General features: G+C 40.3%; 1 protein-coding gene across 5 annotated transcripts in view; it reads left to right on the top strand.

Annotated features, from left to right (window-relative positions):
* The window catches only part of LOC110969713 (phospholipid-transporting ATPase IH-like), a 47948-nt gene that overhangs the window by 16096 nt on the left and 6444 nt on the right, over positions 1-25408 (top strand). For 2 of the 5 annotated variants that reach the window (XR_007946246.1, XM_051958434.1), the window contains exons 6-30: positions 1795-1923; positions 3838-3941; positions 4022-4072; positions 4854-4918; positions 5003-5084; positions 5186-5336; positions 5439-5636; positions 5725-5898; positions 6534-6700; positions 8031-8102; positions 9702-9775; positions 9889-9992; positions 10863-11044; positions 11500-11733; positions 11871-12048; positions 12584-12686; positions 12834-12979; positions 13399-13458; positions 14538-14665; positions 16382-16517; positions 17039-17062; positions 19411-19476; positions 19744-19847; positions 19944-20109; positions 21480-21594. Coding sequence is in view for 3 of the 5 variants with exons in the window: in XM_051958434.1 (XP_051814394.1) it covers positions 1795-1923; positions 3838-3941; positions 4022-4072; positions 4854-4918; positions 5003-5084; positions 5186-5336; positions 5439-5636; positions 5725-5898; positions 6534-6700; positions 8031-8102; positions 9702-9775; positions 9889-9992; positions 10863-11044; positions 11500-11733; positions 11871-12048; positions 12584-12686; positions 12834-12979; positions 13399-13458; positions 14538-14665; positions 16382-16517; positions 17039-17062; positions 19411-19476; positions 19744-19847; positions 19944-20109; positions 21480-21557 (2976 nt within the window). In the remaining 2 variants the exon portion in view is untranslated. The remainder of the gene's footprint in view (positions 1-1794; positions 1924-3837; positions 3942-4021; positions 4073-4853; positions 4919-5002; positions 5085-5185; positions 5337-5438; positions 5637-5724; positions 5899-6533; positions 6701-8030; positions 8103-9701; positions 9776-9888; positions 9993-10862; positions 11045-11499; positions 11734-11870; positions 12049-12583; positions 12687-12833; positions 12980-13398; positions 13459-14537; positions 14666-16381; positions 16518-17038; positions 17063-19410; positions 19477-19743; positions 19848-19943; positions 20110-21479; positions 21595-25408) is intronic. The other 3 variants (XR_007946247.1, XM_051958432.1, XM_051958433.1) reach the window with 3 other exon arrangements.

Raw genomic sequence — 25408 nt, 5'->3', positions numbered from 1 at the left:
TGTGTTAGCTAATGGTGCTGAAAGGCTCATTGATGATTAGAAAACCCTTGTGCAGTTATGTTAGCACATGGATAAAAGCGGGAGTTTTCATGGAAAATAAGAAATTGCCTGTGTGACCCCAAACTTTTGAACTGTCGTGTATGAGGTTTTCCATCACTTGGAAAATGAAGAGGCTGCTTGGATGAGGTGAAACTTCTTCAAGAACCAAAGAGAGAAGTCCAGTTGTCTGTAGTCTTTGTTCATTTAAGCAATTTCCTGAAAATATCCTGTAAAAATCCAAAACACAAAATGCATTCAGTCATTCTGTACAGGAGGTCCTCCACTTATGTCAGAGTTCTGCTCTTACGGTGTGGCGTAAGTCGATTTTCGCTGTAAGTTGGAACTCCGGTGCAAATGCAAACAAAGCTGTTACGTGCCTCACAATATCTATTGGTTTATGTATTTGTACAACTGCAGTAACAAAAACAGCCGTTAGCTCACACTGAAACACAACTCGGTAGGAAAATACCGGCGAAAATGTAAAGTGTAAGTCTGACTTATGTTTGGGAGCCATAAAGTTAGAGAATGTAGCATAATCCAATGTGGCGGCAAATGGAAATGAAGCCATCTGACAGCGCTGTGTGACGGCGTATTCATCCACTAGTTCCACTGAAGCAGTTCTGACTTAACAACGAAACGCCGTACGTTAAACCGAGGGCGGCCTGGAATCAGTTCTGACGTAACGACGAAACGACGTAAGTTGAGGACGCCGTAAACTGAGGACCTCCTGTACTTATAATATTAACCAGTGAGAAGTTGGTGTTGTTTGCAGTCACTGTTGTTTTACATAAATCACTCTGCTATAAAAAATAAACAACTCCAACAGTGTTAATTTCCAAGACGTTGCAGTAGGTTATGTAGTAGAGGAAATGAGACACACTCATTTTATTTTGTCTTATTTACAGTCCTGGTAGCAGATGTCGGGTTGAATGTCAAGATTTCTGTGGAGAAACGCAAAGCAGCATCGCTTAGCTGGCGCGCTGCTCAGTAGAAATCTCTCCTGTGTCGCTCAGGCGTGAATGAAAACAGTGCATAATTTGAGTGTCTAGCTCATCACCTCCTGTGTAGATCTACAGATACAGCATGGTGGATTTCAGTTTGGTCTCCCCATCGTGTTGGCAGGCATGTAACGGGCGAGCTCATTTCTGCTGCGTTTGCTCTTCTTGTCGGGACTGCAGAGACTGTGTGGGATGTTGAAGGGTCAGCTTGTGATATAGCTTCAGTAAAACTGCCAAAACTTAAAGGATGCAGAGCGCGAGTAGTTTCCCCCAAATTTCATCAGATGAGAAAGACGTGTTTGAATCCAGCTGCGTAAAAATACTCTTAATCTGTCGTCTTCTGTGTGGTTTTGTCTGTCACTGTCCCTTTCCGTCTGCCTCCCTTTCTTCCGCTGTTTCTTGCACCAAGGTTTCTCACCGCCGCAGATCAAACAGAGGATTGCTGTGTGAATCGGGAGCAGGAATAATGATGAACACATTAATCATGCAAAATCAGAGAGCGTGTGTCATGTGTATGGTCACCGTGGAGATGGGATTTATCAGAGTTTAAGCTGCTCTGCTCACATAATCCGTTATGCAACTTCTCAATCCTTTGGAGAAAAAAAAAAAAGGAATAGTAAAGGATGAGCAGATGATTACCCGCAGGTCTGCCTGTTTGTCTTTTACTCTCTGTGTTCATGTGAACAAAAAAAAAAGCAGACTTCTCATTGATTATTGATGTTAAAGCCGCTGTGGGGCGTGTCTGTCCTCCTGTCAGGTGGGGGACATCGTCGTGGTGAGGGAGGACGAGACGTTCCCCTGCGACCTCATCCTTCTCTCCTCCAGCCGCCATGACGGGACCTGCTACGTCACCACCGCCAGCCTGGACGGGGAGTCCAGCCACAAGGTGCCAGGACTGGGTTTCTTTTTTAAAATATCACATTTGATCTCAGTTTGCATGCCTCTTTACGGCCTTCAACAGCACTAAAATACCATAACTAGAAGCCCTTTTGAAATCAGACAGTGCCTGCCTACTCACACAGAACAATGCTGGTTATGTAATGCTATTATGGTATTACTCGCTGTTGTTTTTTTTTTTTACTGAAAATTTGTCAGAAAATTTTTTTAACATCAACAGCAAAATAAAGTAAAATGACATGACTGTTTCCAGGCGCTAGATTGCAAATAATGAATATATATATGGAATGACAATCTTCATATGTCTGCAGTTAGTAAAGATTAAATATTATGAAAATATAAAGGAAGGTGAGGGAAGAATTGTGCCTATTTATTGTCATCTTCTCAAATTAAATTTTTCAGTTAGAGTTACTTATTTCAGTGTCATTTCTAAAATCTTACATTTTTAGAGTCTGAGTCCTATTAATTAGTTATTGTACCATTATTTTTTACAATCGTGAATTGGTTTTAAATTTGATTACAGATAATAATTAAAAAGGCAGATTAATTGATTTCTTTCACTGTTTTGATATTTGGGTCATTTTCTGAGCAAAACTATGTCTCTGTCTTCTAGTTTTTGCAGCTCAAATCTGAACATTGGATGTTTTTCTTTATTAAATATGATAGTTACCCAAATAGAGTTAGGTTTCAGACTAAACAAGCGATTTAAAAAGGTAACTTTGGGGCTGTAATAGATTTCTGACGTCTTCTAGCAACAATTAATCAAGAAAAAAGTAAGCAGATTTATTGCGCCCAACAAAAATATAAACGCAACACTTTTGTTTTTGCTCCCATTTTTTATGAGATGAATTCAAAGATCTAAAACTTTTTCTGCATACACAATATCACCATTTCTCTCAAATATTGTTCACAAATCCGTCTAAATCTGTGACAGTGAGCACTTCTCCTGATTCTTCTTCTCCCATGATTAGTGCACAGGTGTGCCTTAGACTGCCCACAATAAAAGGACACTCTGAAAGGTGCAGCTTGGTTTTACTGGGGCGGGGGGGGGGGGGCGGGGGGGGGGGGGGGGGGGGGGGGGGGGGGTCCACTCCTCTGCAATGACTGTGCGAAGTTGCTGGATATTGGCGGGAACTGGTACAAGCTGTCGTATATGCCAGCTAATGACTATTATAAATCATTAAAATAGTCATTAGTTGCAGCCATACACTTTTTAATCAACAAATGCACACACACACACACAAATGCATAATGATGATTTTTCCCCGATGTTCTTTGATGTCATTCACATGACCTTATGCATGGAAGAGCACACACACACACACATACACACACACACACACACACACATGTTTGTACTTCTATCTTAGTGAGGACATCCATAGGCGTAATGCATTTCCTAGAGCCTTACCGTAACCTTAACCATCACAACTGATTGCCTAAACTTAATCCTTACCCTAACCCTAACCAAACCTCAATTCATACCTGTTCTCTAAAAACAAGTCTTCACCCTCAAACATGGCTGTTTCAAAGTGAGGACCGGCCAAAATGTCCTCACTTTGTAAAAATGTCCTCACTTTGATAGTTAAATGCAGAAAATGGTACTCACCATGTAGCAAGTACAAGAACACACACACACACAGCGTAGCATTGAGTTCAGTCCATCCTACTTATTCGTGCCCTCGGGGGCAAACCCCTGATGTGCTCACCCTCCCGTCACGCCGCCCCCCGCAGACCCAGGGAGGAACAGCTCATCTCCCACCTTCCCGGTTCCTCCCGGTCATTTAGAAAACCTGCTGAGGCTTACGAGTCTAATGAACCCTGCTCTCATTAGTGGCTGTGGGTGACATTTCCCTCTGTTGTCTTCTTCTCCTTCCTCCCTTCCTCCACCTTTGCGTCTCAGACCTATTACGCTGTACCAGATACCATGGCCTTTAGAACAGAGCGGGAGGTGGATTCGCTACATGCCACTATTGAATGTGAACAGCCGCAGCCCGACCTCTACAAGTGAGTCTGATGCACCCGTTATAAGATCTGACCTTACTGCTGCGCACGTCTTCATTTGATTGTGCTGTGACTTTTTGTAGATTTGTGGGACGCATCAACATTTACAAGGACAAAGAGGAGCCTGTAGTGAGGTGGGTGTGCTTTTTTGTTGTTGTGGATTCTTTCTTAATACTTTCTTGTTTAGTTTTTGGCTGTAGGCTTGATTGAAAAGGCAGACTTTTTCCCTCAGAGTCCTTGAAGGCCTTCTGTGCTAATTTATGAATTAAAAACTACTGGTGGGACGCTATTAAAAAAATTAATCTAATTAATTAGAGGCTTTGTAATCAATTAATCAAATATATTTTGGTCAAATAACGATATTTGACACAATAAGCAAAATTTTTCAATTCAAATAAATTTTGGTTGGCGACTGAATCGATGAATAGACGTACAACTTTAACCCTGTATCACCATTTCTATCATATTTGATTTGAGTTTCTGACACCTCTATCTCATCAGCATGGAAAATGGTTAAATAAGCAGGACAAAACTAGTTTCTGTTCTTAAAATCAACTTTGTAATGAGCAAAAAGTTCCCAAAACTGCCCAAAGTATCAAATGTGATACAAAAAATAATTATATGGCAATTTATTTATTTCTATGTTTTTTGTGGGTTTTGTTGAACAGGTAAATAAACATCTCAGTTCCAAAAAAAAGTAAAATTTTCCGTCTATGTCAGGCTTTACAGGGTGAAACAACAAAAAATGTTTGTTTCATTGTCTGCCACATTCACGGATTACTGCGAACTCAAAGTGCAGTTACAGAGATTATATTCAACGTTTAAAGACTTTTTACAATGTTCAGTTTTTTTCTGTGACTAATTAACGTGTTAAAGTCCCAGCCCGACTGAAAACATTTCCTCCATGTCCTTCAGACCACTCGGGGCTGAGAACCTGCTTCTTAGAGGAGCCACACTGAAGAACACGCAGCATATTTATGGTAATATCACGTGGATTCTCTTGAATGTTGTAATGGTTAACAGCGGTTTTTCTCTTTGTAACTCGGTGTTTTCTCTCCTCTCAGCTGTTGCAGTCTACACCGGCATGGAGACCAAGATGGCCCTAAATTACCAGTCTAAATCTCAGAAGCGCTCTGCTGTAGAAAAGTATGATTAATGTCCCGACTCCCTCCGGCTCTGTGATTCGGAGCTCTTTCGGGGATTGGTTAATATCCTCGCACTCACCGCTCTTTGCCTTCCCTCTGCAGGTCCATGAACGCCTTTCTGATCGTGTATCTGTGCATCCTGATCAGTAAAGCGGTCATCAACACGGTTCTGAAATACGCCTGGCAGTGGTCTCCTGACCGAGACGAGCCCTGGTACAACCACAGGACCGAGAACGAACGTCAGCGACACGTGGTCCGTTCATCGTCTTTCAAGTCACAAACTAAATCTGGACACCGAGTAATGTCGTTTTCCTGAAACCTTCATAGCTGCTGTTCGTCTTTCTTCCCATTTCAGGTGATCCGAGCCTTCACAGACTTCCTGGCCTTCATGGTCTTGTTTAATTACATCATCCCAGTGTCTATGTACGTAACGGTGGAGATGCAGAAATTTCTTGGCTCCTATTTCATCACCTGGGATGAGGAGATGTTTGACGAGGAGCTGGGAGAGGGCGCTCAGGTGAACACCTCCGACCTGAACGAAGAGCTGGGACAGGTACACGAGCACGCAGGCGTTTGCATACGTTACGCCGTTAGAAACCAGACGTCCCCTCACTGTGCTCTTCCTTTGTCCTCCCTCCCAGGTGGAGTATGTGTTTACTGATAAGACCGGCACGCTGACGGAGAACAACATGGAGTTTATCGAATGCTGCGTGGACGGGAACGTCTACATCCCACATGCAATCTGCAACGGCCAGATCCTCAGCGCTGCCTCCAGTATAGACATGATTGATTCCTCACCTGGAGGATACAGGAGGGTAAGTGTGTGTGTTTTGCAGAACAAACAGCCTGAGTAGAAGCCTGGCATCGCTACCTCTGCGACCAAACAGGAGACGAGAGCGAAAAAAGCATTTTAGCTGACAAATTGGGCGTATTTTTAGGCAGAATGAATGTTAAAGTAATATTCTTTGACGTGTCGATATGAATAAATGTCTGTTTTTTCTGGTTTTAGTTGCTGATGCACACAGCACTTATACAGCCTGCATCCACTTCATGAAAACTTTATCATTTTCTTTGCGAAGCCCGAGTGTTTGCTTTGTCTTACAGGGGGGAAAAAAGTCCTCTGGTACACAGCAAAGTGATGAGCCTTGCATTTATGGCAACGGCAACAAAGATTATTTTAGATTTAATAAAAGAAAACTTGTGCAGTCAGCACGAGCAGCGGTAGTCACCACAGACGACTAGAGCGAGAGAGAGGAGCCAGAGCTTAAATGTGCAGAAAAGATGTCCTGCTTTATTGCTGTGTTTTTAGTATGAAAACACAAACAGAATCAGTCATGTTTCAGAAGTTCAGGAGCAGTTCTTTACTTGTGTCTCAATGATGTGCCTTTGAGCCTGTCTCCTGGATGGAACGTGTTAAAACGAACGGCTGTGTGTTTATTCGTGTCTGCAGGAACACGAGGATCTGTTTTTCCGGGCGCTGTGTCTGTGCCACACGGTGCAGGTGAAGGAGGAGGAGACGGTGGACGGCATCAAGAGAGGCATCCATCAGGGCCGGCCCACCTCCTTCTACATCTCCTCCTCGCCGGATGAGGTGGCTTTGGTCGAGGGAATGAAAAGGTAAAAGTCACTAAATCGCATTATTAGCCAGAGTAGTGAAGTGGCGGCTCTTTTTGTTGCATTACTTCTGTCCATTAGCGTATTGAATTTGAAAGTTCTGACTTTCTGTGTGATTCACTGTGTAAGAATTGCAGCTCGTTATGTCTATAGTCTCCCATTTTTTAGCAGATGTGTTTCAATTAAACTTAATCAATGTCAGATTTAATATTTAGTTGGAAATACTGTGCAGTTCATTACTGTCTGGAGTCACACACTAAACCTTTTCAAGGACTTTTTGCTAGTTTTGGTGATATTCACTGTCGGTCTGGTCAAACTGTTGGGTGACTTAGTGAGTCAGCAACACTTTGATTTCTGACTCTAAATAACTTTATTTCCTTTGAGGAGTGCTTAGGGAGCACAACACACGGACGCCAAAGCCATCAGTAATGAATCTTTCCCATGTTTTCTTCCATTGCTGCTGTCTAATAAAGGCTAAAAAAAATGGCATCCTCATCCAGCGGCAATGTCCTAAAAACACTGGAATTCATATAAAACGGGTTCCTAATCTTCTAATGTTTAAGTAGTTACAGATATGAACACTGGCATCAATCATCAGTGTAGCTGTAGCACAGACAGGTAACCTTAGTGATTGTTTGACTTTAAATCCAATGTGACAGAGAGCCGATGCATGGAAAAAAATGTGTCCCAGCAGTTGGCAGGGAAACTGATTCTGCTCTTGAATTCAGCCCCGTGCATAAAAAACACCGGGGTTCAGACTGTCATTAGCTCCGTGTCGGAAACACAGCCTCCTCATTGATGTCGGTGAGAACGTCACAGCAGGGGTCCTGGTGCGGCGAAAAACCAAAAATACAAGGTCATCCAACAAAAAAGTCGGTCCTGGCTCAGCTTTTGCTGCAGTACAAATTGTGGCAAAACAAATGAACACGTTCCTGATTGAACACTTCAAAACATCACGGCCAGAAATCATCTTCAAAATTGTTTAATCTTTATCATTTATGCTACGTTTTAGTGTCTGACTAGCTTGAAAAATGTCCAGTCTATTATTCAAAGTGGTCTTCCTGGATTGTTTCTGGGTCGATGTATAACTGAGGGACTTTTGAGCATCAACACAGTCATACTCTGTTCTCTAACACAGTTCTATTTTCACTATATGTGGAGCCAAACATCACAGGATGTGGCTTCTTCCACAGACGGGTAGTACTGTCCTCTGCATACATGTGAGCTCCGGTTGCGCTAAACGCGTCAGGGCAACCTCTCCAAGTGTGACACAAGTGAACAATTGTGGTAATAAACTTCTAATGGCGCCTTTTCCCTTTGCTCTCGTTGCCAGGCTGGGTTACACCTACCTGAGACTGAAAGACAACCACATGGAGATCCTCAACAAAGACGACGAGATCGAAAGGTTAGTCTGCTGTGGCACCACCGCAAACTGTGGGAGTAATTCGGCTGATGGAGGCGCGGCCGCACATCAGCTGTCTGGAAGGCAAACAGCTCTGGGGTTGTGTTTCATGCTCAGCGGAGGCCACGAAACGGCTACAACCACAACAGAGTGGGCAGAGGGGCTGTTTTTAGAAACCGCACACTCGGATCAAAACGCTCGGGAAAGAGCGAAAGGCGGCGAGATTCCGTCAGAGAGCGGCTCTGTGGAAAGCGTGTAACGTTTTGATCCGCGGGATGTGTTCGTGTAGCTGCCCTCCCTCTCCACCGCTCTCTGCAGTGGCCTGTCAATAGGGAGCTATTTTAAGGAGGCAGGGGAGGAGGGGAGGAGGGGGCATCCAGCAGTTGTTCAGACTTTGGAGGGAAAATGGTGTAGAATACAGCTACACTTGCTGTTTACAAGGAATCTACATTGTTTTGGCTTTCTAAACAGATTACCAGATCAGTAAAAACGTGCTTAAAGGCATTATGGAGGATGTTTTTTTTTGTTTAATTTGTCTGATTCACATAAAATGAATATACTGACCTTTAGTGGACTTGTATGTATGGTTTCTAAAAAAATAAGAAATTTAAAAAAATAACTGTGGACATGGCAGGACCTGAAAAACATCAGCCAATCAAAGCGCTCGGACCGAGGCGTTTGGTTTGCTCCCTTTCCTGTCAATCAAAAATCTTCCGGCTCAGGCCTAGTTACGTAGATTACGTACGCCTTGGACTTACGTGTTTTCTGTATGTGTTGCTTTGGTGTAGCTTCGTAGTTAGCTGGAGACTTGTTTTGCTCATCTTTTTTTACATAATGGCAGATAAAGATCCAGGGGGACCCAGCCGTAAAAGACAACTTCACGAGTCCTACGCAAGTTTCTGGAGGGGGGCGTTTCTTCGTAAATGTTAAGAGGGGGGAGGTTGGGGGGGGGGGTGAGGGAGAGGTTGTATGTGATCATGCGCATGCTACGTTCAAAGTCGTAGGAAATTAAATCTCCTCTAATGCCTTTAATTCAGGTCTCAAATCTGTCAGTATAAAGGCTAGCTTCCCCATTAGGAAGCTCAAAGATCGTCTACATTTCTTAGAATATAAAAGGAGACATTCAGTCAGAAGCAGATGTAACGACGCTGTAGAAGGTACTTGATGTGAGGGATTTGTCTGAGAAATTATTTTCATAAATTAAATTAATAATGTAGCAATATAAAGCAAAAAAAAAAGAATCCATGAGAGAAAAGAATTACAATGTTGTGATGTCGCTTTTAAAGCAAAGGAAAAGCACGTTTCTTCCTTTTATTTTATATTTTACACATTATTTAGCTTCCGTTTTATTTATTGGTCTTTATATTTCCACTTTTACACCCCCTGTCAAAAGTTTTGAGACACTTTCTCATTCAAATGAATTAGAACCCGTCTCAAAACTTTTGACAGGGGGTGCATATGCTTACTCTTATATTTATTTTTGTCATGTGGCACTCTCACTACTTCATACAAGACTTGAGATAAAACAATGAAAGATTAGTAGATTTATGTAAATTAACAAGCTGATAAAAAAATTGCCTTTTTGCTGATGCTTTCCTGCAGGTTTGAGCTGCTCCATGTCCTGAACTTTGACTCTGTCAGGAGGAGAATGAGTGTCATCGTCAAGTCCAGCTCAGGTACGACGTCCTCACACTCAGAATGCTGCGCTAATGCTTTTTATAAAGCCACAATCAGAAGGGAGCACATGTTGCAGTTTGATTAAAGGTGTTTGCTTCTTTGCGGCTCTCAGGAGACTACCTGCTGTTCTGTAAGGGGGCAGACTCCTCCATTTTTCCACGGGTGGTGTCTGGAAAGGTGGAACAAGTAAAAGCCCGGGTGGAACAGAATGCTGTAGTAAGTGGACAGTTTGGCCAACAGATGTGTAATGGGTTTAATGCTGTATGGCAGCAGGCCGGATTTGGCATAAATGTAATTCAGTGATATGTTTCACAGCATTAGGGCAGTAATGCATCCTTAGCTGCCAAAGTTACACAAATACAAGGTTAAAAAAAGGGGCTCATTGAACTAAATTCTCCTGAATTTAACAAAACATTGAGAAATGATTCCATCAGTGGCATTAAGAAAGTTAATATTTTTTATTTATTTGCAGTGAAAATGATACTTTTCTGCAATGTGAAGATGATGGCATATTTAAACAAAGACTTCTGCAGTCCACCTCAGCTTTATGAAGGATTTTAGTGTCTTTTAGCTAATTATTTTGGTTTGACGACTCACTGTTTTACCTTCTTATGCCCTAATCAACTTAGTTTGAAGCTGTAGCCGACCACTATTTCGGCAGAAAAAGTCTATTAATCACCGCTATATGCAACCTATCCTGCACCAAACCCATTTGCAGTCAAAGTTAGTAACTACTTGGTGAAGATATTGGAGCATGCAGTGGTTAGAGTCAGATATTTCCTCAAGAATACTGGAGACCCACAGAGGGAATATTGACCCTACATGCATCCAGTTTACAGAAGTGCACCTACAAATGAACACTAATGCTGTCTGTGTCTGCTGAATGTGTTAAAAAGCTATTTTTGGTTAAAATGTTCAGTGTAATAACTTAATATGTGAGTGTTGTGAGCTTGTTGCACTGCCCTAAAGTCCTGGTGTTATTTTTCCAAAGCCCATGTTGCTGTGTTTGTAACAGAGTTTTTAATGTCTGCATATGAAGTCACAGATCACAGCACGAGTCTCACTCTGTCTTCACCGTGTCACCAGGAGGGGCTGCGGACTCTGTGCGTCGCCTATCGAAGGTTGTCGGAGTCCGAATACGTGGAAGCGTGTCATCACCTGACGGAAGCCAAGCTGGCCCTGCAGGACAGGGAGCAGAGGCTGGCGCAGGCCTATGACATCATCGAGAGGGATTTTGTCCTTTTGGGCGCCACAGCAGTGGAGGACAGGTTGGTGGATGTGGAGCGAGGAAGAGCGAAGGGAGGGGGAAGATTTAGAAACGGTGCAGCAGCAGGGGGACAGAAGGGAAGATTAATGAATCATTAAGCTGCCTTCAAAGTATTGTCTTCAAAGTGTTGTCATGACTCACGGGGCAATAAAGATCCGGTGACTTACTGTTAATGATGCAGGGCCTTTTTATGTCACTTTCACTTATTTTTCTCCACTTTGTGTTAATGTAAGATTTTTTAGTGCTCCGATGAGGTGGACTCAGTACTGACCCTGACTGATTGATCCACTGCATGACAGTTTAATTTCCTAATAGATAAACTACTGCTGGGGGGGCTGGGGGTGGTCATGCATTGATAAGTTATCTCCACTTGGTAACGGATTGATTGAAGCTTTGATGGATGCTTCAACCGACCCCAGCGGAGGCTGAAACTCTTATCGACTTATTGATGCGCAGGCTGCAGGAGAAAGCTGCAGACACCATCGAGTCGCTGCACAAGGCCGGGATGAAAGTTTGGGTCCTGACAGGGGACAAGATGGAGACGGCGGCGGCGACCTGCTACGCCAGCAAGCTGTTCCGTCGCAGCACCCAGATCCTGGAGCTGACCAAGAAACGAACAGAGGAGCAGAGTCTGCACGACGTTCTGTTCGAACTAAACAGGACAGTTCTGAGACAGCGCTCGATTTCTGGGTATGAGATAATGCACCTGCTTCTCTGTAATCTGGATCCCCACGTCTGCATATCTGCATAATGTGTGCACTTGAATTCTGATCATTTGGGTCGTGTAGATAAGTCCCTGTTGATCGGTTTGTGGTGTGTTTCTCCAGGTTGTCGGTAGACTGCCTCGACTTTGGTCTCATAATCGACGGGGCGACTCTTTCTGCGGTGTTAAAGCCCAACCAGGAGAGCGCCGGTCACGGCAACTACAGAGAGATCTTTCTAGAGATCTGTCGCAACTGTAGCGCTGTGCTCTGCTGCCGCATGGCGCCGCTGCAGAAAGCACAGGTGACAGAACTGCACTTCCTGTTCTAAATATACTGCTTCCCACATGTATGGTGGCCGATAGGGGCAAACGCGCTGCAAACACAGAAATGATCCAAAACCAAAAACTCACAAACACGTAAAACACAAGCAAAGAAAAAAATGCTGCAAGAGAAACATGCTGCAATCACAGAAGCGATGCAGAAGCAAAGACTTACAAAATCACAAAACAGATGCAAAGGAAAAATGCTGCAAATATATAAAAACACACACAAACCCCCAGAACAACCGCAAGAGAAAAATGCTGCAAATTCAATCCACAACGGAAGCGCACCAGACACGAAGAAGAAGAAGAAAACATAAAGGAAAACGTACCTTTTCACACTGAAAGAAATTGCACGCCTTCTTCTTCTTCTTCTTCTTCTTCTTCTTCTTCTTCTTCTTCTTCTTCTTCTTCGTGTCTGGTGCACTTCCGTTGTGGAGTGACCTGGCGTTTGTACCTGTCGGCCACCGTATACCTGTCACAGTGGCACTGATTGGAATGATTTTCTTTCTGCAGATTGTGAAGCTAATTAAAGCTTCCAAGGAGCACCCCATAACCCTCGCCATTGGTGATGGAGCTAATGATGTCAGTATGATCTTGGAAGCGCATGTGGGCATTGGTAGGTTCATTTTATTTCCATATTAAGTGGCTAAATTGCTAAAATATCCACCAAGTATTCCAGCTGGATTTTTAATTTTATCTCAGTAAAACTTCAGGTAGTTGTAAAGGAGTATTAAATATATCACGCTATCTTTTGTTTCCTCAGGCATCATGGGGAAAGAAGGCCGACAGGCAGCGAGAAATAGCGACTATGCCATCCCGAAGTTTAAACACTTGAAGAAGATGCTACTTGTTCACGGCCACTACTACTACATCCGAATTGCTGAGCTTGTTCAGTACTTCTTCTACAAGGTACCAGACGAATGCCTGGCGTTCTCCCGTGGCTCACACATTTTAATCGCGTTATCGTAATTCCCAGTGAAACACTGAGTTACAAAGACCCAGATTTTGCAGCTACTCTGACAGATTACTGGATTCATGAATCCCTGGTGCAACATTCTCCCGGATTCATGGCTGCGATGATCAGTGTGGGCGGCTTCCATAGCGAGCAGCGCCCTGCCAACTGATTCATTTTTTTCTCTTTTTTGGCAGGCCAGCTCTGTGCGGCCCACTCACTGAGCTTATAGCGCACAATCTCTGCATAAACAGAAATGTGTAGATAGTAGCATTTTTAGATTTCTTCAAATCTCTTCACTTGTACTTGTCACAAGCTTATCACTTTCTCCACTTGTTGTTTTTTTTTTTCTCTCTCTCCTCTTAAATCTCTCCAGAATGTATGCTTCATCTTTCCTCAGTTCCTCTATCAATTCTTCTGCGGGTTTTCCCAGCAGGTAAGTGCTTTACACTGTGTCAGAGTTAGTATGCAAGCATGTAATGCAATGTGTACACCGAGTATTTGTTTCCACTGTAGCTCCATGTAGTAATTAATGTTCGCAGACACTTCAAAGAATTATATCCTGAATCTGTTCTTCGACTCAGCTCTGTGGAGGTTTTTTTTTTTACTTCCTTGCTCTGGTTTTTAGTGCAAGCACTCATCTTTCATCAGTCTCATTTCTAAGAGCATCTAGCAGGCATTTGCGGCTGAAAAAGCTCTGATAAACCCAATTTAAAATACATGCAGAGCCTCCAGATACCTGACAGACATAGTTAGTGAGCATAGTGGAACATTTAGCACTTGAGACCAGCACAAAAATAACAGAAAAAAATATTGCACTGGTAAAAATGTTCCACTCAAAATAAGAAAAAAAAACTTATATCAAGGAACTTTTACCTTGAAATAAGTGAAAAAATCTGCCAATAGAACAAGTGAAAAATGTCTTGGTAAGATTTCTTGATGACATTTAGAATACTGAGATCTTAAAATTAGCTGGAAAACTTATTTTAAGCTCTATTTTACCAGGATTGTAAAGCTTAGGTGTTTTAAAATAAGCCAGACATGCTAAAAAAAAAAGTAGTTTTTCACTCAAAAATAAATTTTTGCTTTCATGTTACCTCCTAATTTAAAATGTTTTAAGCTTATTTTGAGTTTTCTTGTAAAATTCAACTCAAAACAAGATCATTTCAGAGTTTTTTGACTTACCAAGATATTTAAGTCCTAAAATAAATTTCTCCAGCTTGCTGAAATGTCACTTGTTTAGAGAATATATTTTAAATCAAGTGGGATGAGACATTTTGACTAAAAATAAGACAAACAGACTAAGTAAGATTTTGAGTTTTTGCAGTGTAGACAAATAAATCGCAGCTAGAAATACACGTTTATGTTGCTTTATTTGCGTTGGATGTCTAAAAATGCGCGGCTGTCTGATGTGTTTTCAGGTTTTTCCACTTGTTCTTCCCAAAAAAAATTCCAAAAACATCCGAGCAGTTGTTTAAACGTTGTGATGCCGTGTGCGTTGTGTCCCCCCTGCAGCCGCTGTACGACACCGCCTACCTGACGCTGTACAACATCAGCTTCACGTCCCTCCCCATCCTCCTGTACAGCCTGGTTGAGCAGCACGTCACCATGGAGACGCTGAAGAGGGAGCCCTCCTTGTACAGGTGAGGTCCCAAGAAAATCCCCAAATGTTTAGTTAGCACTGCAAAAATTCAAAATCGTACCAAGTCTATTTGTCTTATTTTTAGTCAAAATGTCTCATCCCACTTGATTTAAGATAAATTCATTTAACAAGAGACATTTCAGCAGATGGAGGGACTTGTTTTAAGACAATGCATCTTAAATATCTTGTTAAGTCAAACAATCTTGAAATTATCTTGTTTTGACCCTCCTGTTGTCCTGTGGGTCAAATTGACCTGTTTTAAAGTTTAAAAATTGGGGGAAAAAATACATTTTCACAGTGACTACTAGCCTAGCCATGCTACACCCATGTTTCTGATGGCACAAGGGTCTAGGGAAGCTCGACAGGGAGGGAGGCGGGCTAAAAGGTTGTCTTTCAAATCACTCTGCAGCAATTGGGTAGGTATACAACCAATCAGCGCAACGAATAGGCTGACGGAGTTCCTAGAGCGCTGGCAGATTGTGGCTAAGTCCCATTAGCTTCCCAACCAGCGGAGCCAACTGGTATATTAAGGATTTGCCATATCCCGTCAGCATAAGTCCAAATACGTCTTTCTTCTCAATGAAACACTTCAGTGCCGTCCTTTGTTTATCTTTCAAGTTGAATTTTAGCTTCAAATCTTTAAGGGCTGTGGTCAAAGCCCAGTCTAAAGATAACTGTTTATTGTGCGCCGGTTGTTTCTGTCAGAATCGTCGCGCCTCTGTCGTCACTTAGTTACGCCCGCCTTCTGACTCTACACTTCATGGTGATTGGTCCGGCCAGTTTTAGGAGAATCCAGCCTCGAGCCTTATGGAGGGTAACTAGACCCACCCTGGCAGAGAATTAAATTCGTTGCCGTGGGTTGTCTGGCGCGGATAGGCTAAGTGACTACCACATTTTCAAAAATTTTTGGGAAATTTTTCAACATTTTTTAGTGGAAAAAAGAAATGTTTAAAAAATATTTCTATTGTATTATAATATTTCTCTATAAAAATATTAGAAATTTTACTGTTATATATGTAATCAATTTAGATATTTTTAGGATTTTTTGGAAGATTTTTGTTCATTTTTGAAAATATTTACAATTTTTGTATTTTTATTTTTTTTAATTATTTTTTTTAAGAAAGGAAATATTTTTTTAATCCAAATTTATTTCTCGTTTCTAATTAACAAACATACAAAATAATACATAACAAAACACAGACTTCCCACACCCCCCACCATATGCACACACACACACACCACACACTCATCATTCATATGTATTTTTATTTAACTTTTTATTTCTTGCCAGATTTGGGGATTTTTTTGTAAAATAAAACTTATAAGGGAAACTTGTAAGGAATTTTCATCCTGAAGTTTTGCAATTTTTTTAAATAAATCTTTCATTTTTTTTCCAGACATGAGAACAATATTTTTTGGTGCCGTAAATTAGAACAACAGGAGGGTTAAGACAGTCCTGGTAAAATAAAGCTTAAAATAAGTTTCTCCGGCTAATTTTATGATCTCAATATTCTAAATATCACATCTTATTTCAAGAAATCTTACCGAGACATTTTTCACTTATTGGCAGATTTTTTCACTTATTTCAAGGTAAAAATTCCTTGAATTATTTTTTTTTTCTCGTTTTGAGAGGGGCATTTTTTTCCAGTGTGGGCATTCGTGTGGTGTCGGTGATGCTAGAATGAGAATTTTCTGCCCGTCTCTGTCTCTCTTTCAGGGACATTGCGAAGAACTCCCTCCTCCGCTGGCCTGTCTTCCTCTACTGGACGTGCCTGGGTGTGTTTGACGCTGTTATCTTCTTCTTTGGTGCCTATTTCCTCTTTGACAACACCACATTCACCAGCAACGGCCAGGTGAGCCTCCGTCTCCGTGTCGGCAGAGGCAGTCAGTGTAGTTAATCGAATAGAAGCGACACAGTTCTTTTTTTGGGGGGGTGGGGGGTTAAAGAGAGGATAAAGCATGCAGAGTAAGTGCTGTCTTAACAAACACTCGCTCATCTCCATTGGATTCTCATCAGAGGGGGGTTAAGTGCAGTGGGTTGACTCTGTGGTCGTGTTTTTAGTTATCATAGTTCTGTAACGGTAAAGTTTCTGCCTTGGGCCCCGCCGTAGGTCAGCAACATTGGATCTCCATTCATATCGACAACGCAATAGCATCTTTCTCTGTATTGTTAATTTTGTATCATGTCAACTGTTTTCGATTGCCTTTGGTCCTGTTTTTTAAGTTGAAACATCCTGAAATTCATTTTACCCTTTGTCCTGATTCTTTTCTCTTTTTCTTCCCCCTCCTTCTCTCTGCTTCCTCTCTCTTTATTTTGCTCCTCTTTCTTCTCCTCCTCCTCCTTCTCCCTCTCCTTCTTCTTCTTCCTCTTCAGCTTATGACCACCAACACACAGATGGTAAGCCTGTCTCCCTCCCTGTCAGCTCTATCTGTCTTTCACGCTCTTTTAGTTCCTGTCGTCTCGTTTATGCTTTCAGTTTGACCGTTTCATCCGGTTTCATCCTTTCTCACTTCACATCATCCATGCACTTTCATTTGAATGTGTAGTCTTTCCTAGTGCGCCATTATTTCCCTAATCTCTGTAAAAAAAAACCTGAATCCTGCACAGTACCTGATCTTAACAACCCTACTGACATGGCAGAGATCTTTCAGACGCTTCCCCACATTATCCTTGTGTTTCGTTGTGGTAGTGAATAAATGAACACTAATACAGATCGAGATCCAGCATCTGTTTGTTTTTCTGTCTACTGTGTTTGTGCATCTGTGCGTGTATCTGTTTGTCCGTGTGTTTGTGCTGGAAGCTTTCGGGGTTGGTTGGGTTTTAATTTCGCTGCTCCAGCAGGTTTAAAAATGGAAAATGTCACTATTTTTGTTATTCAAAAATTAAAGGGAGTAATTGTTGAAGGAGTTCCAGCAGAGACAGGTGTAGCAGCTCCAACAGCCAGCTGTAGTTCTTACATAAGTTCTCCAGTTTCTTCGCCTTGATCTCCCTATCCCGTCACCCTCCTCCCTCTGCCATTCTCTCATTCCATCTGTTCATTCCTGATGTCTGCCTGAACCCTTCTAGGATTTCAGCAGGTAGAAAAATGAGAGATGAAGGGAAAATATCCCTTATTATTTATTGGCGACATCCTTTAACCCTCCTGTTGTCCTCGTTTACAGGCACCAAAAAATATTATTTCCTTGTCTGGAAAAAAATTCAGTAAAAAAATTCCCCAAATTTCAGAAAATTTGCAAAACCGTCAGGAAGAAAATTGCAATAATTCCTTAAAAGTTTCCCTTAAAAGTTTTATTTTTAAAAAAAAAAATCCGACACAAAAATCTTGTAAATATTTTCAAAAAATAAGTATAAATCTTCCAAAAAAATCCTAAAAATATCTAAAGCACTGGAAAAACTGCCCCTCTCAAAACTAGGAAAAAAAAGACTTATTTCAAAGAACTTGTAACTTGAAATTAGTGAAAAAATCTGCAAATAGAACAAGTGAAAAATGTCTCGGTAAGATTTCTTGAAATAAGATATGATATTTAGATCTTAAAATTAGCTGGGAAGATTTATTTTAAGCTCTATTTTACCAGGATTTTCAAGCCTAAGTGTCTTAACCCTCCTGTTGTCCTCATTTAAAGTTATAAAAAAAAAAAAAAAAGCAAAATCTTCATTAAGAAAAATCCTTCAAGGTTTCCCTTAAAAGTTTATTTAAAAAAAAAATCGGCAAGAAATAAAAATTTAAAAAATAAAAAAATATCTGTGAAAATTGTAAATATTTAATATAAATGAATAAAAATCTTCCAAAAAAATCCTTAAAATATCTAAAGGGATTCCATATATATCAGTAAAACTTCTACTATTTTCTTAAGAACATTCACATAAAAATCAACCAAAATCCAGCGAAATTCGCTGGATTTTGGTTGATTTTTGTGTGAATGTTCTTAAAGAAACTTTTTTTACATTTCTTTTTTTCCATCAAAAAATGTTCAAAAATTTCCCCCAAAATGTTGAAAATGTGGAACATTTTTTTACTGTGAAAATTATTATTTTTTTCTACATTATTAAACTTTAAAATGGGCCAATTTGACCCGCAGGACGACACGAGGGTTAAAACAAGATCATTTCCAGATTGTTTGACTTAACAAGATATTTCAGATGCATTGTCTTAAAACAAGTCCCTCCATCTGCTGAACTGTCTCTGGTTAAGTGAATTTATCTTAAATCAAGTGGGATGAGACATTTAGACTAAAAATAAGACAAACAGACTTGGTAGGATTTTGAGTTTTTGCAGTGAGGGATTCCATATATATCAGCAAAATTTCTGACTTTTTCTTTAAGAGCATTCAGAAAAAAATCAACCAAAATCCAGCGAAATTGGCTGGATTTTTTTTATGTGAGTGTTCTTAAGAAACATTTTTATCATTTCTTTTTTTACCACCAAACAATGTTCACAAATTTCCCAAAAATGTTTAAAATGTGGACATCAGAATATTTCACTGTGAAAATATATTTTTCTCCACTTTTTCAAACTTTAAAATGGGTCAGTTTAACCCGTAGGACGACACGAGGGTTAAAAGAAAGTCAAGAGGGTGCTAATTTTTAAACACATCCCCTCCTACCACATGAGGGTGTTCTTTTTTTTCCTTCTTTCGGGTGCTAACAGATGCACTGTAGAACCACAGGATGCTCACTAACCCACGAATGCAGGGTGGTGTGACCGATGTGGCCGTTAACCCTCTTCTTCATCTTTTTCTTTGCAGATGTTTGGAAACTGGACGTTTGGGACTCTGGTCTTTACTGTGCTGGTGTTCACTGTTACGCTCAAGGTATGTGATCACGTATGTTTGGACATTAAATGGATGGAAAACCGCTTCAATAGTGTTACATAATCCCTCCGTTTCAATAAGGTCATTACCGCTGCATGTGCTCCTGACTCCATACGTGGACGAGCTGGCATGCTGTTAACTATCCTGTTACATAAACAACTGACTACACGCGCTGCTTAGTTTGCACAGCAGTAAACCCTAAAGGAAAAAGCTTCGACCTGATTGACTGGTTTAGTGTTCACTGTGTATGTATTCTGTTTGTTTCAGCTTGCCTTGGATACACACCACTGGACCTGGATCAATCACTTTGTCATCTGGGGCTCACTACTTTTCTATGTTATTTTCTCTCTTCTCTGGGGCGGCATCATTTGGTATGACGTGCTTTGGGTTTAGCTACTATCTGTTTGTGTTTATTGGTACATTTTGGGGAAAATCAATGCTTTTCTGCTTCTCCTGTCGCTGCTCAGGCCCTTCCTGAACTACCAGAGGATGTACTACGTGTTTATGCAGATGCTGTCCAGCGGCCCGGCCTGGCTCAGCATCATCCTCCTTATTACAGTCAGCTTGCTGCCAGATGTCATCAAGAAGGTCCTCTGCAGGGCCATGTGTCCCACAGCCACCGAGCGTGCACAGGTGGGATCCTGGCACCGACCTTTAAGTTGTCATGGTTCCAAATTAGCTTTTAGATTTTTTTTTCATGTAGTAGTAGTGTTAACTAAATGCTTTGCTAAAGCTATTAACCAGTGACTAATGAATGCTTCCTATTTTTAACCCTCTGAACCCCTGTCTGGGTCTTTCCTGGAACATTTTGACTCACTGTGGGCTCATTTTTCACCACAAATTAACGTTCTGTATGGAAACAGCACAACCACGAGTACAAGTGCAGAAAAGTAAAATATGTCTTTTCTGCATATATATAAAAAATGAAATGCTGCAAATCTTAAAAAGACAGTTAAATTTCTTTATTTATTTTGCAAAAAATCAATGTGTAAATTTTTCCAAGTGCCCTCAGGTGTTCCAGATACAACAAAACAATGAAAACTCTACATGATATGATTATTTTGCTGTTTAAAGTTAAATTTGCTGTCATGCTGTCCCGTCTTCTTTCAGTCCAGTTCAACCAAAATGTCTGATTTTTTAAATTTTTTTGTGACTTGTTGGTTGCAGCTGGCTGACTAATTTCTTTTTAATTAGACCAAGAAATTCAGACTTTTCTGGGTTTTTTTTATACAGAATCTGCTTTGAGAAAACAGTTTATTTTTGATAATTTTTTGAATAAGACATGTAGAAATTAATGATTTTCTTGAAGATCATAATCTTAGATATGATCCATTTTCCCATGACCAGTCACAGATGAGTAGTTCAAAGACTAGTGGAAGGTCACAGTCTGATGATTTCTTTTCAGTTTTTACAGCTTGCAGCTCTTATAAATGATGTAAATTCTTAGGTTTTGTAAAGACAGCGTGCCATTTCTACCCACCCGCAGGTTTTGGGATCCAGAGGGTTAAAAGAAAATCAGCTGTTAAACAGCATTCCGGTTCACAAACTACGGTGTCCAAAATGTGACTCAGTAAGCAGAATTCTCTGAAATCCTGGCTCATACTTCATATTTCAATACCACAAGCCACAAATCTATTCCAGTCTATTAATCATCTAGGAAGACCATTAAGATCCATAAAAGCTTTAAGCATCAGTGGGATTTACTCTGCCTTCCTGTTCCCTGTGGCTTAGCCTTAATTTCCTGTGAAGCAAGCTTCACCGTGAATGGAAAAAATGAGTGAAAGTTCTGACAGATTTCTTCCTCCTGTGCTTTTTCTCCTCTTTTCTCTTTTCTTACTGCAACCTAATGGATCGCTGTAATCACAACTCACACCATCCCCCATCGTTCCTCCTTTCTTTCCTTCTTTCTGCCTCTTCATTACTGTCCCCTCTCCCTTCCCATCTCTCCCTGTGTGGTTGTGACTCTGCCCTCTGCACTCACCCCCCCGTCGTGGTAACTGCAGTCCACCCGCCCGTGCCTTACTGTGGAGCCGTCCACCATCTTCATGCTTTCTCAGTCCTCCAGCAGAATGAGTTTCTGATTGGCCCAGACAGACAGGAGAGGAGCAGGAAGAGGAGGTGACTCTCTCTTTTATGCCCTCATCTCTGTTTGCATGGCGGCATGTGAACCACTTTGCTTAATGTGAAACTGACTATTAGCTGTTGATGAAGTCTGGTTTGTAAGCCAGGTTGTATTGTGCCGTCACTGCCATTTTCAGTGTTAATTTCATGTGTTTTTTGCCCCCTTTCCTATTTAGGAAATGTACGTTGCATGCACTTTCCCATCCACGTCTGTCTTTCATGTTGTCACTTTGTCGCGTCTTTTTTTGAACGATGATACGTCATGGTTGGTGTAGGAAGCCGTCATGCTTGGTTTTCCCGGTGCTCTTTGACAGGAATAACATAGGGACACAGTTGGGACACCTGCAGAATTGACTGCATATAAAACACCATCCTAATGTTTCCTTCTTTTTATTATAGTCAAATAATTAAAGCTTCGGTTGGCGATTTTAATGCAGCGCACTTTCTGTCAAATTCAGTGAGTATCTCTGTTGGCTGGCTGTGAGTTCTGTGTGCACGCTGAAAACAAATCCCTCACAAATCTGTAAATGGGGAGCAAACAAAGTGGTTCGGACTGATCCACACAGCTCTACTAGTGTCCTGCTCGTGCACAAAGGGATAAAAAGCGGATCAAATATGAGAGAATGGGAGTGAGAGGGACAGTAAATCTGGTATCTATCCAAATATCAACAATCTGTGCCAGTTGAAAAATGAATTAGCAGCTGTTAGAGAAGTAAAAATTGCAAACAGTGGCTGCAGAGTACAGCTGCCCATACAAAGTGCACACTGTCACATGCAAGCCAGGGTCAGAATGGCCAACTCACACACTGCTTCATCCAACCAGATGTAGTACAACATCTTAGTATTTTTGGCCTACAGCATTTATCATACTATACACTAGGACACTGTAAGTCTTTTCTGGCATACACAGTGTATACTAGTACACAGTGGGCTGGGACCTGGAAATCTAGAAAATTTGACCCCCTCCAAATTGCTTTTATTTTTATTTTTCTTATAGTAGAATAAAAATCCAGTTCAACAAAAAAAATAATCAAGTCAAACGGTCTATTCTTTAAAAAGTTCGGCCAGTTTGAATCTCAGGAAATGACACATTCCACAGGCGTAAAAAAATATATATTTGAGCTTTTCATTCTATTTCTTTTTGAGAAATTAATAATTTTTACCTGAGATTTTAACAATATTCAGGTTTACCTGCTCCAAATTTTCTTAATTGCTTAAATTTAGAAGATTTCTGCAAAGTTTGAAAAAAATATAGTAAATTTTCACTTTTTTTCTGAGACTATTTTCATGTACCACCCAGAATATTTTCACTTGACATAAGCCAGATATGGGAAAGTATATATTTTCTGAAAGAATAGGATGTCAGGTGTTGAAAAATACAAGTGTCAGAAAATCTGACTTATGGCAACTCTCACAGATCAAATTTTACTGAAGAAGGTCTAAGTTCCCCTGTGTGGACCTTTGATTGATGTTAACACGTATGTGTCCAAATTGTAAGTAGTACTTCTAATATACACAAACTTTGCAGTATAAAAAGACTTCTAGATGTCTCTAAGTGTAACAACTGCCTTCAAATTTTGAAAATGGTCATTTAAGGCATCAATTTAGGGCAGATTTCATTAAAAATTCTTGAAATTTGGTAGATTTTTCCAGTTTAGACTTCATGTTTCACTGTTATGTTTTTTGTAAAGTAGTCATTTACTCTGCATAGAATTAGTTAATAAAACATTTGAAGGCAATATCATGTCTCGCCTTTCAAATTTACGTTTAATCACCAAATTCCATCGGTGGAACCCTACACTTGTGTCTAGAAAAATCTCCCTGCAGCCTCAACTTTTTAATATAATTTAAAGATATCTTTTTAGATGTATTCCCAAGTATACTGCGGATGAAATGAGCCCTCAATCACTACCAGGGGATGATTTTTAGCCAAGATATTACATTTTTTCCAAAAAATAAGCCGAGCAGCCCACTGTGTAGTAGTATTAATATCGATCTAGCAGTTCTGTGATGAATAGTTGCTGATTTTTGTATCATTTTAAACTGAATGCATGTGTTTTTATAGTATTGTTTGTGCAAAACTAGGCATGCAAAGCTGCATCCATGAAGCTCTTGCAAATTATGAGGAGTGTTTTCACTGTTTTCTGTCATTTCTTTTCCTAAAATGCCGATCAGAGGTAGCTGAAGTCTCTATTTATTGCCATCACTGAACCAGTGCAGCCAAGATTCTAAATATCCAATAGACTAAATGTGATTTACAGGAATGGTCCGGCAGCACCGCCCTGTTCATGCTGCTCTCTGAATGGGAGCTGATCACAGTTGAATCACGCTAAATGCATTATGCCATGCCCAGAGCGAAATGTAGACTCACAGAAATGAGTACGAGTCAAATTTATCGACTATTTGTAGTAAAATGACGCTAAATGTGTCTTCATAGCACTGAAAAACTTGAGAAGTGGGACTATAATGCAAAGTTTGCTTCAGTTTATTAGCTGCTGCTAAATGCACGAGGGCAGATATGTGCAATCATTTCAGTTAGAACTGATCAGTCGCTCAGAATACATGTTTAGTGCCAGGTGAAAACTCCACTCAGCTTTATCCTGATTACTTTTTCAATTTATACAAAAAAAGTATTGCACAAAATGTGAAAGCGCTTCATACTACACGGAACATGGCGAACAACAACTCCCAAAGGGTGAAAACAAACAGAAAAAATCAAATAAGTAAAAATAAATTTGCAGAAAGTTAATATGAAATATGGAAAAATGTGACGATACAATGAAAGATAAACCATGTATGATGCTTTCTAGGAATATCTGACCAGATAAGTCCATAGAGGCCCTTCTGTAGGATCTGCGCACTCTCTATAGTGATAGAATTCAAAAATTGGTTCCAAATTTTATAGAATAACAGAGATTTGTCCTTAAGCCAGTAGATTATTGCTTCCAGGGGAATAAGTTCCATTATAACCTGTACTCCTGGGGTGTCAAACTCATTTTATTTCAGGTTCCATGTTCAACCCAATTTGATCTGAAGTGGACCGGACCAGTAAAACCACAGCATGATAACCTATAAATAACCACAACTCCAGGATTTCCTTTGTTTCTGAGCAAAAAGCTGCGTTCTGAAAGTGTTCGTATTTAATTAACTGTCTTTTTACAAAACATCATGAACAAACTGAAATTTCTTCAGAAAAATAAGTTCAATTTCAACAATATTATGCCTCCGTTTATCATTTAAACATTACAACTTCCAGATCACAGAGAGTCTACAGAGGAACAACATTTAGTCACAGATACCTGGAAGTGAACGATGTAGTATTTTACTTTATGATCAAAATGACAACAAATCAGACAAAATAACAAGATAAAATATTACAAAAATGAGGCACATAATGAGACAACATGAAAGAAAACAGAAAAAAAGTTAGACAAAAAAGTTACAAAGCCACAAAAATGCACATAAATGAGAAAAAATGGAATAAAAAGCAACAAAACGACAAACAAATAGACAAAAACACAAGTGAGACAAAAAGGAAACACTGAACAACAAAAACAATGAATAAAGCAAAACACAATATTACAAAAATAAGACAAACACAAGCGAGACAAAAAGGAAAATGACAAAAACATGACGCAAAACAATGAATAAAGCAAAACACAAAATGACAAAAATACGGCGAAAAAACACAAGTGAGACGAAAAGGAAACACAAAATGACAAAAACATGAGACAAGCAACAAAAGTCAAACGAAAAACAAGACAATGTTACAAAAATGAGACACAAAATGAGACAAATGACGAAACAAAAC

This window comes from Acanthochromis polyacanthus, chromosome 14, assembly GCF_021347895.1.
Source record: "Acanthochromis polyacanthus isolate Apoly-LR-REF ecotype Palm Island chromosome 14, KAUST_Apoly_ChrSc, whole genome shotgun sequence".
In the NCBI taxonomy this organism is placed as follows: Eukaryota; Metazoa; Chordata; class Actinopteri; family Pomacentridae; genus Acanthochromis; species Acanthochromis polyacanthus.
Note: the sequence above shows the minus strand (reverse complement) of the source record. Positions and strands in the feature narration are given on the sequence as shown.